Source organism: Cherax quadricarinatus, chromosome 1, assembly GCF_038502225.1.
Source record: "Cherax quadricarinatus isolate ZL_2023a chromosome 1, ASM3850222v1, whole genome shotgun sequence".
Lineage (NCBI taxonomy): Eukaryota > Metazoa > Arthropoda > Malacostraca > Decapoda > Parastacidae > Cherax > Cherax quadricarinatus.
In genome coordinates this window covers 16,174,394-16,192,158 of record NC_091292.1, presented here as the reverse complement: position 1 = coordinate 16,192,158, position 17,765 = coordinate 16,174,394, and the positions used below count along the sequence as shown (strand labels likewise).

Below are 17,765 nucleotides of genomic sequence, written 5' to 3'. Positions count from 1 at the left end.
GCCACTGCTACATCATGTTGTTTGCCACTGCTACCTCGTGTTGTCTGCCACTGCTGCTTCATGTTGTCTGCCACTGCTACCTCATGATGTCTGCTCCCACTTTTGGTAGCATGTTGGAGAGCTTTCCAATATGTGAAGCTTGAGGGGCAGTGCCATTCAGACAGGTGTTGGACGGTGACGTCATTTGTTGACTCTTGAACATCGCCAAAGAATCGAACATTTCTGCTATTTTGAGCTCAGTTTCAAGGTACTTTTCATCGTGAAACTAATCAAACTCATATCTATTTCTGTAGTATATCTTCCATTCTATGACATGAGACCAAAAAACCGATGATACAACCATAAAAACCATACGAAAATATACTGCTAAGGGGAGGCTAATGGCTGAGAAGTGAACTTCGTTATTTATGGTCTGATTTCTTTCATTTTTGGTGTACGTTAAGAAGCATCTTTTTATCATACGTTGCCCAATTTTCAATAAGATAGTCCAACAAGCAACTGAGATCCAATTCCCTAGATCAAGAGCAAGAGCCCCTCACCAGTGTCAAGGAACCTTCCTTGAGGCCTGCTCATATCTGGAAAAACTCGAACGTGGATGCACTCGTAAGTAGAGGTTCCACTGTATGTAAGTGAGAAGGTTTGGGTTTGATTAGGACCTGCCTATCATGAGGCATCAAAACTAACTTCTTCAGTAGGTTTGGGATTAGATTGGACAAATATGTGGATGAGACTTAAGAAGGGCCTGCGTAGTACAGTACTAGTATGGGCCAGTAGGCCTGCTGCAGTGTTCTTCCAGTCTGTTTTTGTTATTAATTGATAGCATGGAAGACATTCTACTGAAGTAGAGATGATTTTGGTCATTGCAGAACCAGAAGTAGCTTGAAATAGGGCTTGAAATAACAGAAATATTCAGTTTTTGACAATTTTTACTCAACCTGCACATAGCTTACGACGACATTTTGGTCTGACTTGGAACATTTACAGTTTTTCTTAGGAAGAATAAGCCTCCTTGGTCTGTTTTATATTTTTTCTTTACTAGGTCTGTTTCAGCTATTAGGGCACCTTAAACTATGGCAATCATTCTTGGTACTAATATTTTGTTAATCTGAGAAATAGGGTAAAACTTCACATTTTTTTTTTTTTTTTTTGTGTGTGTGTGTGTGTGTGTGTGTGTGTGTGTGTGTGTGTGAGAGAGAGAGAGAGAGAGAGAGAGAGAGAGAGAGAGTGATGAATTCAAAATGGAGGGCAAGTGTAATATAGATTGCTTTAGTGACTGGAATACCTGGAGATACCTAGAGAGGGTTTCAGGGGTCAATGCCCTCATGACCCAGTCTGAGACCAGGCTTTGTGTTTACAGTGTTTATTTTGGGCTCTGTTTTTAAATTGGAATTTGTTGAATTTTATGTAAAATTTGCCAAATTACTGATTTCTGTGCACTTCATAGAGTGACATGGGTGTAGTACTCTGGTGACAGTGTTGACATGGGCATAGTACTCTGGTGACAGTGTTGACTTGGGTGTAGTATTCTGGTGACAGTGTTGACTTGGGTTTAGTATTCTAGTGTTACAGTGGTGACATGGGTGTAGTACTCTGGTGATAGTGTGACATTTTAAAAAAAAACACTAGTCATCTCCCATTGAGGTAGGTTCACCCAAAAATAAAAACAGGGCAACCAATTCAAGATGCTTTATTCAATAGCTATCTTACCAGACGCAGTGGTGGGCACAGTTCCGCTAATCCGCTAACAACTAATGGCGGAACTAACTTTTTGTTTAGCGGATTAGTGTTTCCACTAACTTTGGAAACCATTAGCAGACCAAGTAGCTTCTGCTAAATAAAGTTCTGCTAACTTTGAGTCTGCTAAAGAAAATTCATATGTTGTTGGTAGTCGGAAAGCAATGCCTTTTCAATGGCACACGTGTTTGTTCCTGTCCATTGTGGGCGTTTCTCCAACAGCCAGTCGGGCACGCTGCTGGCTGACTACTTGCAAATGTGACTTGTCAATGCAGCAGCAGCAGCATCTGAGCAGCATTATTATAGTTGTTAGTGTTAGTTATAGTGTTAGCGATTACTGGGGTGCATTGTCACTTATCGTTATGAACAGGGGAGACGTTTCTGTTTTGCCTGAGGGTGTTATTGAGGAGTCTGCAGCGGCTGTGGTTGAAGCAGAGGTTGCTCAGGCTGAGGGCCAGGAGTCGCAGACCCTATGGCCCCACCTGGATGACTATTTTGTCCTCAAGTCAAGGGATACGAAGAATGCCAGTATTTTGTACTCCCTGTGCATCATGTGCCAGCCCAAGGAAACCATCATCAAGTGACAGGCAGCAAGCCTCTACAACTTGAAGTTGCATGTTAAGAGGAAGCACCCAGTGCATGCCATCAAGTTTGAGGAGAGAATCAAGGCTGGATCTTCCTATGGAAAACATGGGCAATCTTGTAGCAGTGCCACTAGCAGGAGCAGCAGCCAGTCGTCACAGCCGCCTGCAAAGAGAGCACGCCAGACTACCATTGGTGAAGCATATGTTGCTGCTGGCACTAGCATCTGTCAGTTTGTGGTGGACACAAAGATTGTGGACCTATTTGTCTGCAACATACTCCCGCTGCATGTAGTGGAATCCCCCACCTTTGTCAGCCTGATCAAGACACTGAACCCCAGCAAGATGTCGATGTCCCGCCGCACCCTGGGCAGGAGGAGTTTGGTCAGCCATAAACAGCTGGAGGAGTATCTTATAAGGTATTTAGGAGTTATAAGCACTTATTAATCTACTACTATAGTTTTTTTTATATTTTCTCAATTTTTATGAGTATTGCAAGTTATGACAGTTTAGAAGTACATACAGTACCTTTCCCAGTGTCATAAATTAACGCAGTAAAACTACCTGAGTACTGTACTTGAGTAACTTTTCTCAGTTTTTACTTTTCAAAAATTACTGATGATGTGACGAGTAACATATCATTATCAGATTGTAGTGAAGTAAAGTAATAACAGACTTCAGTACTTAACCCCTTGACTGTCGCAACCCCAAATCCTGAGATGTCTCCTTGTGTCAGAAAATTTTTGAAAAAAAAAAAAAGAAAAATCTTATGAAATGATAGAGAATCTTTTCCCAATGGTAATGACATCAAAAGAATGAAATTTGATGGAAAACTTACAGAATTACACTCTCACAAAGTTAACGACCTGGGCAATATTTATGAATTGGCGATTTCGCCCAATTTGAGCCCTATTTTCGGCTAATTCCATTGTTCCAGTCTACCAAACTCATTGCTATTTCTTTAGAACTCCATTTGCTCTGTTGGCTGAGTACAAGAAACTGCCCATTTACCGATTTCAACTACCCAATAACGTGGTCAGAAATTTGCAATTTGGCCAATTTCATGCAAATTAAAAAATATGCCAATTTCAAAATAGGGTCCAGAATGAACAATACAGACATTCTTGGCTCTAAAATAACATTGCTTTTGTTCATCAGTCACGTCTCCAGGCCCCTCTGATATTACTCTTGCTTTCTATTTTGAATTTTTATTCAAACAAAAAATAGAAGATTTACTGTTATGCAGACTACTGCAATATTGTAAAAATTGCATAAATAATGTCAACCTATTCATGACTGCATATTAGAATGGCTCGTTGGACATTTATTGAACAGTGACATCATTTGTTTACTTTTGAACATCAGCAAAAATCAAACATTTCCCCTACTTTGAGTTCGATTTCATGGTTCTTTTCATAGTAAAACCAATCAAAATCACCTCTATTTCTATAATATGTTTTCCATTCTATCAAATGAGACAAAGAAAACGAGAATACAACCATAAATACTATACGAAAATACACCGCAAAGTCGGTGTTTTAACCCTTTCAGGGTCGACAGGCCCTCTCAGAGACTTGTTCTCAGGGTCCCCCAAATTTCAAAAAAAAAAAAAAAAAAAATTCTTATGAAAATATAGAGAATCTTTTCTCGATCATAATGACACCAAAAGTATGAAATTTGATGGAAAACTTACGGAATTATGCTCTCGCGAAGTTGGCGGTCTCAACGATGTTTACGCATCGGCGATTTTGCCCACTTTGAGCCCTATTTTCGGCCAATTCCAATGTACTTGACAAAAATCATAACTATTTCGCTAGAATTCCATTTTTTCTATCGAATGAGTACAAGAAACCACCCATTTACTGATTTCAACTATCCAATACAGTTGTCAGAATTTAGCAATTTTGCCAATTTCACACAAATTTCAAAAGATGCCAATTTCCGAATAGGGTCCAGAATAAACAAGAAAGACATTCCTGGCACTAAAATAACATTTCCTCTGTTCATTAGTCACATCCCTACACCCCTCTTATATTCTTTTTCTTTCCACTTTGAATTTTTATTCTCACAAAAAATAGAAGATTTACTGTTATGCAGACTACTGCATTAGTGTGGAAATGGTATAAATAATATCATCCCATTTGTGAAAGAATATTAGACTCACCAGTTGACGTGTATTGGATGCATAGCCTGATTTGTTTACTTTTGAACTTTGGCAAAAATCGAACATTTCTGCTACTTTGAGCTCAATTTCAAGGTACTTTTCTATGTAAAACCAGTCAAAATCATCTCAATTTCTGTAATATGTCTTCCATTCTATAAAATGAGACCAGGAAAACTAGAATACCCCGATAAATACCATACGAAAATACAGTGCAAAGTCGCTGTTTTAATCCAAAAACACGGTCAAAGTTTTTTTTTTCTCATTACGCCCTGTGTACTGCAGGATTTTTTTTATACCGTGCACACTGACCACATAGACCCATTCTTTCATATGTAGGCCTACCAGCTCTCTCACTAGATTTGAGGGCGCTAGAATTTAGGCGTACTAGTACGTCAAAAACCCTGGTGCGTAAGCCGTACTAGTACGGCTGAAACCCTGAAAGGGTTAATCCAAAAATACAGTCAGAGTTTTTTTTTTCTCATTATGCACTGCGTGCTGCAGGATTTTTTTTATATGGTGCACACTGACCACACAGACCCATTCTTTCACATGTGGGCCTACCAGCTTTCTCCTGCTTGATTTGAAGCCGCTAAAATTTTTGAGTATATATACGTCAAACACGGTGGCTCATAAGGCTTATATACACGACCGAAACAGTCAAAGGGTTAAGTAAAAGTAGTGAACAATTTCAGTACCTTTTAAAAAGTAAATACCAAAAAAAATTAAGTACAGTGGACCCTGGTTATCGGCAGGTTTGGTTATCAGCCAACTCGGTTATCGGCGAGGCTTTCGGCGCTCAGTTATAGGCCGTTTTGGACGCGTCACCCGCCGGCTGGGGCAGCTTGCGCTTCAGTTTGGCTTTGTCTCTTGGTGGCTGAGGAAGCTTCTGCTCACACAACCAAACCTTTCACTTGTTTACCATTGTTTTTAGTGGTTTTTCTTGCAGTGCAACTGTGAAATAAGTAACCATGGCTCCAAAGAAAGTTCCTAGTAAAGTTCCTGTGGTAAAGAAAGTGAGAAACACCATGGAATTTAAGCATGAAGTGATACAAAAATATGAGAGTGGTATGAAGGTGGTGGAACTTGCCAGGATGTACAGCAAGAATAAATCAACAATTACATCCATCTGGCAAAGAAAGAACAAATCAAAAGGAGTAGCTTTTCTAACTAAACAAAGGACACCAATAATGGAAGATATGGACTCTATTGTGTCTTTGGGGAAGTCCCTGGGGTTGGAGGTGAGTGGTGAGGATGTGGAAGAGTTGGTGGAGGACCACAGGGAAGTGCTTACCACTGAAGAGCTGCAAGAGCTTCAACTTGAACAGCAACAAATTGCAGCTGAGGACCTTGCTTCAGAGGAGGAGGAAGAGGGAGTGAAGGAGGTGCCTTCTTCAGATATTAAAGAGGTGTGTGCAATGTGGACCAGGGTGCAAGCTTTTGTAGAGAAACACCACCCGGACAAAGCTGAAACAAGCCATATCTGCAACATGTTTAGTGACAAAACCCTGTCCCACTTCAGGGAAATCTTAGAGATGCCAGAAACAGAGCACTCTGGACAGTTATTTTGTGAAACAGGGGTCCAGTGACTCTCAAGCTGGTTCTAGTGGCATTAAAAGACAGAGAAGGGAAGTAACCCCAGAGAAGGCATTACTACCTAAAGTCTTCATGGAGGGGGATTCCCCTTCCAAACACTAACTCCTCCCTCTTTCCTCCTCCCTATCTTCCAGAAGCCAGCATTAGCCTTCAATAAAGGTATGTAATACAAAATTGTAAAAAAAAAAAAAAAAATTTTTTTGTGAATATTTTTGTTTGGAACAAATTAATTTTATTTCCATTAACGCTTATGGGAAATATTAATTCGGCTATCAGCTATTTTGGTTATCAGCCGACCTTCAGGAATGGATTATAGCCAATAACCGTGGGTCCACTGTACAGTACTCAAGTAGTTTTACTTTGTTACTTTACAACACTGGTACTTATACTCTAATATTAAGGATGAGTACCGTTTGCTATGGGGCTTCAGCACACCAACAAGCGTGTCCTTGTCGGTTGCTCGCGTTACATCACAAAATTAAACAGTCGCTATTTTCGCACTAGCAGCACTTGATCATCATACGACCTTGGCATTCTATATATTATTAGGAAGCTCTCCAGGTCTGTTCTAAAAGTCTTAAAAGTAAAAGTAAAAGACCAAAAATCTAAACTGAATCTGAATTCATATGAAAAAGTTAGCATTTAGCGTTAGCTTCCGCTAATTTTTTTGGCCATTTAGCGGTTTAGCGTTAGCGGAGCTAATGTTTTAGTTAGCAGATTAGCAGTAAGCGAAGCTAACTTTTTGGTTAGCCGTGCCCACCACTGACCAGACGTACATGACCAGGGATCACAATTCAAACATCCCTCCGAATTACAACATCCTCTCCTGTCCTTCAGAGTGCAAGTATGATACTGTACTTCCAACCTCCAGGAATCGAGTCCAGGTAACGAGTTTTCTTGAATTCCTTCATAAATGTTACCTTGCTCACGCTCAAACAGCATGTCGAGTCATGAAAACCCTCGTCTCCACTGATCTAAAATGTCCCAGGAAGCCCCTAGCACTTAAAATCTCCTTTTCCCTCTTCATTCAACCCTTCCTGGGATGACTCCTTTTAAATGTCTTCCCTTCAGATATTCAGTAGGGGAAATTATTAACAGACTTCTGGCCTGTAGTTCCTATGTCAGACTGCATACTGCAAACACAAATACTCTAACTGACCAAGCCAGGCCTCCTAGGTCTGGCTTGGTCAGTTAGCGTCAGTTTTCAAGTTAGTGTCAGTTTTCAACCAGGCCTCCTAGGCTCGGTTGAAAACCTAGCCATTCGGAATGGAAGATAATGCCTAAATTCATCATCAGGTAGACACCTGGTCTGTAGAGAAAGGGAATAAGCATGTGGTGGTTGAGGGGGGAAAGTGTTTCATGGTTGTGGAAAGGAGAGAAATGAATCTGTTGGTCCAGTATGAGGTAAGGAGCAGAAAAATGTGATGTTAGGTGGGAAGGCTAGAAAAATTTGGTGGTAGTGGAAGGAAAGGTTTATTGGTGCAAAGAATTTGTGATGAAAAAGCTTGATAATAGCAGGGGGAAGGGTAAAACAGAAAGCTTGATGAGATGTGGGAAGAATTTGGGGGAAGGGGAAAAGGAGGGCAAAGTTTGGTGATATTGGTGAGTGGTTTTTGAGAAGTATGTGGAGAGTGAGTTGGGTAATGGGGGAGTGTGTTTGATGGTGATGGGAGGAGTGTGTTTGATAGTGATGGAGAGAGTGAGTTTGATGGTGGTGATGGTAAGGGTGAGTCTGATGGTGGTGATTCAGAGAGTGAGTTTGATGGTGGTGATGGGGAGAGTGAGCTTGATGGTGGTGATGGGGGAGAGTGAGTTTGAGGGTTGTGATGGTGATGATGGGGGAGAGTGTGATGATGGTGATGAGGGGGGAGTGAGTGTGATGGTTGTGATGAGGGAGATTGAGTGTGATGGTAGTGATGAGAATGAGTCTGATGGGAGAGAGTGAGTGTAATGGTGATGGGGGAGAGTGAGTGTGATGGTAGTGATGAGAATGAGTATGATGGTGGTGATGGGGGAGAGTGAGTGTGATAGTTGTAATGGTGGTGATGGGAGAGAGTGTGATGATGGTGATGAGGGGGGAGTGAGTGTGATGGTTGTGATGGGGGAGAGTGAGTGTGATGGTGATGGGGAAGAGTGAGTGTGATGGTAGTGATGAGAGTGAGTGTGATGGTGGTGATGGGGGAGAGTGAGTGTAATGGTGATGGACAAGAGTGAGTATGATGGTGGTGGTGGGGGAGAGTGAGTGTGATGGTGGTGGTGGGGAAAAGTAAGTGTGATGGTGGTGATGGGGAAGTGTGAGTGTGATGGTGATGGGGAAGAGTGAGTGTGATGGTGGTGATGGGGAGGAGGAAGTGATGGTGGTGATGGGGAGGAGGAAGTGATGGTGGTGATGGGGAAGTGTGAGTGTGATGGTGATGGGGAAGAGTGAGTGTGATGGTGGTGATGGGGAAGAGTGAGTGTGATGGTGGTGATGGGGAGGAGGAAGTGATGGTGGTGATGGGGAAGAGTGAGTGTGATGGTGGTGATGGGGAAGAGTGAGTGTGATGGTGGTGGTAGGGAAGAGTGAGTGTGATGGTGGTGGTGGGGGAGAGTGTTCAAGTGTAGTTTCTGGTGTTGAATTTTGCAGGACTTAGTTGCCAGATCATTCAAGAATTTTTCCATAAAAATAAATTTTTATCCCAACTGGCAGATAAGGTTGTAGATTAATAATTAATTTTCAACTTAGCATAGCAGTATATTCTTTATAAATTTGGGTTATAAATAAGAACTTTAAAATGATTTTAGTTCTTTGGAGTATGCTATGAGGGACTAATGTGCCTTGTTGTTGTTATGGGAAATGCTGTTCCCACAGCCCACTCTCTGATATAAGCATTAACTCTATAAGTCAGATATACTATAGGTTGTTGCTTAACTGTAATTTATCATGCTTCATTACCTGCAAAAAATTGAATCTACATTTTTTTTGTAAATGAATTTAGTGCAGGATTTCTAGTTTAAATATTACCTGTATAAGTCAGAAATACAGACTGTGAAGTATCAACTTACTTCGTGGGAAAAAATTTACATTGTAATTTCTTGTCTTTAAATAAACACATTACATATAGTTTAATGTCTTGTATTTAAAGCTTCTAAATGTGTTATACGTGGATTTTGGTACTGCTATCTCAATTATGCTGATAGTTTTAACACTCTTATTAATCATAGTTTTTCAAGAATGTTTCTCATTCTTTATATGGCATTTCAGTTGCTTTCTACAGTACCATAATGCATAAGTTTGTTAGGTTACATCTATGGTTATTTTTACTACAATTTAAGTTTGTACTTGCTTTTTGTGGTATTGTTTACTTCATTGAAGTTGATGGTTACTGCATGAAAATGGCAAATGATACATGTCGTGTGCTTTTTGAATCCATTTTTGACACAGTACTTAAATAATTGATCTTATAGTGAGAAACAAAATATGGCATACCTATACGTTATGGTTAGTAAGTTGAGCTAGAGCAATAATATTAAAGCTCAACTTCAAACTTCAGAACTAAAATATTGAAGCACACATTCAATGTGTTTGCAAAATATAAAGTTTTTCATATTTGCATTTCTGTTTTAGTGTTTTGTTTAGTCTTGTTTAAGCTTAGAATAAAATCTGATAACTAATTTATCATTAAATTTGAATTATAAATTGATGTATACAGTAAAATAAGTAAGAACATGTATTCCAACATTAGTGCATATACAGTATGTATTTGTCATTTCTTTTTCTTTAAACCAGTAAGACAAATAATGTTTGATTAACCTTATTATCATAAATAATAATCATAATAATAATAATAATGTTTTTTCTACCAATATTATCTTCGTGAAATGTACTGGGAATTTTTGGGCTTTGCAGTTGGGTAGCAGCCAATCAAAACGTGAGAGGTTAGGCCTGCGAGGTATGTAGTTTGTGGGTGTAATGTTGTTGGCACGGAATCTCTTTCTGGAGGCACTTTATGGTATAAGTCTTAAATAATTTGTTTAATTGTTCTCAAAGCTTTTTTATTGGTCTGGGTAATATATTAATGCTGCCTCAACATAAGCTTTATTTGGATAACATTACTTAGATACCGCCAAATGCTATTCTTTGACATTTTTTGTTGAGTTTTGCAATATGCCCGCATAAACAGTACTGGTTTTGAATTTTATAAAATTTCTCGGTTTCATCTATTTACTTGTTTACTTTTTTTGTACTAAGCTTTTCTCTTTCAGTTTTCACCATGAAACTAACATTTGACTTTAAAACTGATACTCAGTAAAAAGTAGGTTGTAACATTGTAGTATTAATACACACAAGACACACGTAGATGTATATTTTCTTATGTCAGAATGCATAATAAACATTCAGAATACTTTATCACTGTGTGCATAAATCTTCCAACATAATTCACCTCATTTCATATTCTCAGAGTTTTTTACTGACCAAAAATGTACTCATGTACTGTGAACTGCATTACAGAGTCCAAAGCCTGTGGTCATGCCAGTAAATCAGTCAACTTAAATTTGGTGAAGAAGTCAATAAAGCAAGGCCAGGCTATTGGTGAATGTACACAGTGTCGGAAGGGTCACCGGGCACAGTTAAACAATGAAGAACCTGCTCTTGTTGAGGTAGGTGCTGTATATTGATTGTTTACTTTGAGGGTTCAACCACCCAGGGAGGTACTACCGTCCTGCCAAATGAGTGTAAAACGAAAGCCTGTAATTGTTTTACATGATGGTAGGATTGCTGGTGTCTTTTGTCTGATTCATAAATATATAAGATTACAGGTATGTCTTGCTACTTCTACTTACACTTAGGTCACACTACACATACATGTACATGTTTATTTATACACACTCATCTGAGTTTTCTTTGATTTTATTTTAATAGTTCTCGGTCTTATTACTTTTCCTTTTATATCCATAGGGAAGTGGAATAAGAATCTTTCCTACATAAGCCATGCGCATTGTAAAAGTCAACTAAAATGCCGGGAACAATGGGTTAGTAACCTCTTTTCCTGTAATAATTACTAAAAAGAATAACAAGAAAATTGTCAAAGTGGGAAGTCTGAATGTGTGTGGATGTTGTGCAAATGATAAGAAAGAGATGATTGTGGATGTTATGAATGAGAAGAAGCTGGATGTCCTGGCTTTAAGTGAAACAAAGCTGAAGGGGGTGGGAGAGTTTCAGTGGAAAGGAATAAATGGGATTAGGTCAGGGGTTTCAAATAGAGTTAGAGCTAAAGGAGGAGTAGCAATAATGTTGAAGGATAAGCTATGGCAGGAAAAGAGGGACTATAAATGTATTAATTCAAGGATTATGTGGAGTAAAATAAAGGTTGGATGTGAAAAGTGGGTTATAGTAAGCATATATGCACCTGGAGAAGAGAGAAGTGTAGAGGAGAGAGAGAGATTTTGGGAAATGTTAAGTGAATGCATGGAGAGTTTTGAACCAAGTGTGAGAGTAATGGTGGTTGGGGATTTCAATGCTAAAGTGGGCAAAAATGTTATGGAGGGAGTAGTAGGTAAATTTGGGGTGCCAGGGGTAAATAAAAATGGGGAGCCTTTAATTGAGCTATGTGTAGAAAGAGGTTTGGTAATAAGTAATACATATTTTCTGAAGAAGAGGATAAATAAATATACAAGGTATGATATAGCACGTAATGAAAGTACGTAGTTTGTTAGATTATGTATTGGTGGATAAAAGGTTGATGGGTAGGCTCCAGGATGTACACGTTTATAGAGGGGAAACTGATATATCAGATCGTTATTTAGTTGTAGGTACAGTGAGAGTAAGAGGTAGATGGGAAAAGAGGAAAATGGCAACAACAAGTAAGAGGGAGGTGAAAGTGTATAAACTAAGGGAGGAGGAAGTTCGGGTGAGATATAAGCAACTATTGGCAGAAAGGTGGGCTGGTGCAAGTATGAGTAGTGGGGGGGTTGAAGAGGGTTGGAATAGTTTTAAAAATGCAGTATTAGAATGTGGGGCAGAAGATTGTGGTTATAGGAAGGTGAGTGCAGGAGGAAAGAGGAGTGATTGGTGGAATGATGAAGTAAAGTGTGTGATAAAAGAGAAGTTAGCTTATTAGAGGTTTTTACAAAGCAGAAGTGTTATAAGAAGAGTAGAGCATATGGAGAGTAAAAGAAATGTGAAGAGAGTGGTGAGAGAGTGCAAGAGGAGAGCAGATGATAGTGGGAGAGGCACTGTCAAGAAATTTTAATGAAAAGAAAAAATTTTGGAGTGAGTTAAACAAGTTAAGAAAGCCTAGGGAACGAATGGATTTGTCGGTTAAAAACAGAATAGGGAAGTTAGTAGATGGGGAGATGGAGGTATTGGATAGATGGCGAGAATATTTTGAGGAACTTCTAAATGTCGACGAAGAAAGGGAGGCGGTTATTTAATGCACTGGCCAGGGAGGTATACCATCTTTTAGGAGTGAAGAAGAGCAGGATGTGACTCTGGGGAGGTGCATGAAGCATTACGTAGAATGAAAATGGGTAAAGCAGCTGAAACTGACGGAGTCATGACAGAAATGTTAAAAGCAGGGGGAGATATAGTGTTGGAGTGGTTGGTATTTTTGTTTAATAAATGTATGAAAGAGGGGAAGGTACCTAGGGATTGGCAGAGAGCATGTATAGTTCCTTTATATAAAGGGAAGGAGGACAAAAGAGATTGTAAAAATTATAGAGGAATAAGTTTACTAATGGTAATGGTGGTTGGGGATTTCAATGCTGAAGTGGGCAAAAATATTGTGAAGGGAGTAGTAGGTAAATTTGGGGTGCCAGGGGTAAATGAAAATAGGGAGCCTTTAATTGAGCCATGTGTAGAAAGAGGTTTGGTAATAAGTAATACATATTTTATGAAGAATAGGATAAATGAATATACAAGGTGTGATATAGCACGTAATGAAAGTAGTTTGTTAGATTATGTATTGGTGGATAAAAGGTTGATGGGTAGGCTCCAGGATGTACACGTTTATAGAGGGGCAACTGATATATCAGATCATTATTTAGTTGTAGCTACAGTTAGAGTAAGAGATAGATGGGAATAGAGGAAAAGGGCAACAACAAGCAAGAGGGAGGTGAAAGTGTATGAACTAAGCGAGGAGGACATTCGGGTGAAATATAAGCAACTACTGGCAGAAAGGTGGGCTGGTGCAAGTATGAGTAGTGGGGGGGTTGAAGAGGGTTGGAATAGTTTTAAAAATACAGTATTAGAATGTGGGGCAGAAGTTTGTGGTTGTAGGAGGGTGGGTGCAGGAGGAAAGAGGAGTAATTGGTGGAATGAAGAAGTAAAGGGTGTGATAAAAGAGAAAAAGTTAGCTTTTGAGAGGTTTTTACAAAGCAGAAGTGTTATAAGATGAGTAGAGTATATGGAGAGTAAAAGAAAGGTGAAGAGAGTGATGAGAGAGTGCATAAGGAGAGCAGATGATAGAGTGGGAGAGGCACTGTCAAGAAATTTTAATGAAAATAAGAAAAATTTTTGGAGTGAGTTAAACAAGTTAAGGAAGCCTAGAGAACGAATGGATTTGTCGGTTAAAATCAGAGTAGGGGAGTTAGTAGATGAGGAGATGGAAGTTTTGGGTAGATGGCGAGAATATTTTGAGGAGCTTTTAAATGTCGATGAAGGAAGGGAAGTGGTAATTTCATGCACTGGCCAGGGAGGTATACCATCTTTTAGGAGTGAAGAACAGGATGCGAGTGTGGGGGAGGTGCGTGAGGCATTACGTAGAATGAAAGGGGGTAAAGCAACTGGAACTGACGGAATCATGACAGAAATCTTAAAAGCAGGGGAGGATATAGTGTTGGAGTGGTTGGTAATTTTGTTTAATAAATGTATGAGAGAGGAAGGTACCTAGGGATTGGCAGAGAGCATGTATAGTCCCTTTATATAAAGGGAAGGAGGACAAAAGAGATTGTAAAAGTTATAGAGGAAAAAGTTTACTGAGTATACCAGGAAAAGTGTATGGTAGGGTTATAATTGAAAGAATTAGAGGTAAGACAGAATGTAGGATTGCGGATGAGCAAGGAGGTTTCAGAGTGGGTAGGGGATGTGTAGATCAAGTGTTTACATTGAAGCATATATGTGAACAGGATTTAGATAAAGGTAGGGAAGTTTTTATTGCATTTATGGATTTAGAAAAGGCATATGATTGTGGATAGGGGAGCAATGTGGCAGATGTTGCAAGTACAGTGGACCCCCGGTTAACGATTTTTTTTCACTCCAGAAGTATGTTCAGGTGCCAGTACTGACCGAATTTGTTCCCATAAGAAATATTGTGAAGTAGATTAGTCCATTTCAGACCCCCAAACATACACGTACAAATGCACTTACATAAATACACTTACATAATTGGTCGCATTCGGAGGTAATCGTTATGCGGGGGTCCACTGTATAGGGAATAGGTGGTAAGTTAATAAATGCTGTAAAGAGTTTTTATGAGGATAGTGAGGCTCATGTTAGGGTGTGTAGAAGAGAGGGAGACTACTTCCCAGTAAAAGTAGGTCTTAGACAGGGATGTGTAATGTCACCAAGACTGTTTAATATATTTATAGATGAGGTTGTAAAAGAAGTAAATGCTATGGTGTTCGGAAGAGGGGAGGGATTAAATTATGGGGAATCAAATACAAAATGGGAATTGACATAGTTACTTTTTGCTGATGATACTGTGCTTATGGGAGATTCTGAAGAAAAATTGCAAAGGTTAGTGGACGAGTTTGGGAGTGTGTGTAAAGGTAGAAAGTTGAAAGTGAACATAGAAAAGAGTAAGGTGATGAGGGTATCAAATGATTTAGATAAAGAAAAATTGGATATCATTTGGGGAGGAGGAGTATGAAGAAGTGAATGTTTTCAGATATTTGGGAACTGACGTGTCAGCGGATGGATTTATGAAGGATGAGGTTAATCATAGAATTGAGGGAAAGAAGGCGAGCGGTGCGTTGAGGTATATGTGGAGACAAAAAGCGTTAACTATGGAGGCAAAGAAGGGAATGTATGAAAGTATAGTAGTACCAATACTCTTTATAAATTAGACACATGTGCAAGTCTTGGGTATCTTTATTGAGGAAACATTTTGCCACACAGTTCCTTCATCAGTCCAAACATAGGAGAAACTTGAAGAGGAGAGTGAGCTAATCAGTCCCTCAACCTTGAGTCAATGTGGTCAGTCCATCAATCTTGACCACTGACCACATTAACTCAAGTTTGAGGGACTGATTACCTCATTCTCCTCCTGTTCTTCAAGTTTCTCCTATGTATTTACTGATGAAGCCACTGTGTGGCGAGACGTTTCCTCAATAAAGATACCCAAGAGTTGCACATGTCTAATTTATCAACGTGTCGGTTCTCTGTACCATTCATCTGCAACACCAACACTCTTATATGGGTGTGAAGCTTGAATTGTAAATGCTGCAGTGAGGAGGAGGTTGGAGGCAGTGGAGATGTTCTGTCTAAGGGCAATGTGTGGTGTAAATATTTATGCAGAAAATTCGGAGTGTGGAAATTAGGAGAAGGTGTTAAGTTAATACAAGTATTAGAGGGCTGAAGAGGGGTTGTTGAGATGGTTTGGTCATTTAGACAGAATGGATCAAAGTAGAATGACAGGGATAGCATGTAAATCTGTAGGGAAAGGAAGGCGGGGTAGGGGTCGTCCTCGAAAACGTTGGAAGGAAGGGGTAAAGGAGGTTTTGTGGGCGAGGGGCTTGGACTTCCAGCAAACGTGTGTGAACGTGTTAGATAGGAGTGAATGGAGACAAATGGTATTTGGGACATGACGAGCTGTTGGAGTGTGAGCAGGGTAATATTTAGTGAAGGGATTCGGGGAAACCGGTTATTTTGATATAGCCGGACTTGAGTCCTGGAAATGGGAAGTACAATGCCTGCACTCTAAAGGAGGGGTTCGGGATATTGGTAGTCTGGAGGGATATGTTGTGTATCTTTATACATATATGCTTCTAAGCTGTTGTATTCTGGGCACCTCTGCAAAAACAGTGATTATGTGTGAGTGAGGTGAAAGTGTTGAATGATGATGAAAGTACGGTATTTTCTTTTTGGGGATTTTCTTTCTTTTTGGGTCACCCTGCCTCAGTTAGAGACGGCCGACTTGTTGAAAAAAAAATATATATATACGTACATGTATATCACACACACACGCACGCGTGCACACACACACACACACACACACACACACACACACACACACACACACACACACACACACACACACACACACACACACACACACACACACATACACACACATACACACACACACACATACACACACATACACATACACACATACACACATACACATACATACACACACACACACACACACACACACACACACACACACACACACACACACACACACACACACACACACACACACACACACACATACACACACACACACGCATACACACGCATACACACGTGTACACACACATACACACACACACACACGCATACACACACACACACACACACGCATACACACGTGTACACACACATACACACACATACACACACACACACACATACACACACATGCATACACACAGACATGAAGCATTAAACTACAGACCAGTGTCACTGACATATATAGTATGCAAAATCATGGAGAAGATTATCAGGAGAAGAGTGGTGGAACACCTAGAAAGGAACGATCTCATCAACAGCAGCCAACATGGTTTCAGGGACGGGAAATCCTGTGTCACAAACCTACTGGAGTTCTATGACATGGTGACAGCAGTAAGACAAGAGAGAGAGGGGTGGGTGGATTGCATTTTCTTGGACTGCAAGAAGGCGTTTGACACAGTTCCACACAAGAGATTGGTGCAAAAACTGGAGGACCAAGCAGGGATAACAGGGAAGGCACTACAATGGATCAGGGAATACTTGTCAGGAAGACAGCAGCGAGTCATGGTACGTGGCGAGGTGTCAGAGTGGGCACCTGTGACCAGCGGGGTCCCGCAGGGGTCAGTCCTAGGACCAGTGCTGTTTCTGGTATTTGTGAACAACATGACGGAAGGAATAGACTCTGAGGTGTCCCTGTTTGCAGATGACGTGAAGTTGATGAGAAGAATTCACTCGATCGAAGACCAGGCAGAACTACAAAGGGATCTGGACAGGCTGCAGACCTGGTCCAGCAATTGGCTCCTGGAGTTCAATCCCACCAAGTGCAAAGTCATGAAGATTGGGGAAGGGCAAAGAAGGCCGCAGACGGAGTACAGTCTAGGGGGTCAGAGACTACAAACCTCACTCAAGGAAAAAGATCTTGGGTTGAGTATAACACCAGGCACATCTCCTGAAGCGCACATCAACCAAATAACTGCTGCAGCATATGGGCGCCTAGCAAACCTCAGAACAGCATTCCGACATCTTAATAAGGAATCATTCAGAACCCTGTACACCGCGTACGTTAGGCCCATATTGGAGTATGCGGCACCAGTTTGGAACCCACACCTAGCCAAGCACGTGAAGAAACTAGAGAAAGTGCAAAGGTTTGCAACAAGACTAATCCCAGAGCTAAGAGGTATGTCCTACGAGGAGAGGTTAAGGGAAATCAACCTGACGACACTGGAGGACAGGAGAGATAGGGGTGACATGATAAGGACATACAAAATACTGAGAGGAATTGACAAGGTGGACAAAGACAGGATGTTCCAGAGATTGG

The 17,765-nt window shown here is 40.3% G+C and overlaps 1 protein-coding gene and 1 pseudogene across 11 annotated transcripts in view; both read left to right on the top strand.

The window, feature by feature from the left end:
• Usp16-45 (ubiquitin specific protease 16/45) overlaps positions 1–17,765 on the top strand; it is a gene marked incomplete in the record, with an annotated part of 416,997 nt that overhangs the window by 154,934 nt on the left and 244,298 nt on the right. For 10 of the 11 annotated variants that reach the window (XM_070098356.1, XM_070098257.1, XM_070098221.1 and 7 more), the window contains 1 exon segment: positions 10,565–10,713. In XM_070098356.1, coding sequence (XP_069954457.1) covers positions 10,565–10,713 — 149 coding nt within the window. 11 annotated transcript variants of the gene reach the window in all.
• Positions 1,262–3,479, top strand: LOC128686958 (uncharacterized; annotated as a pseudogene).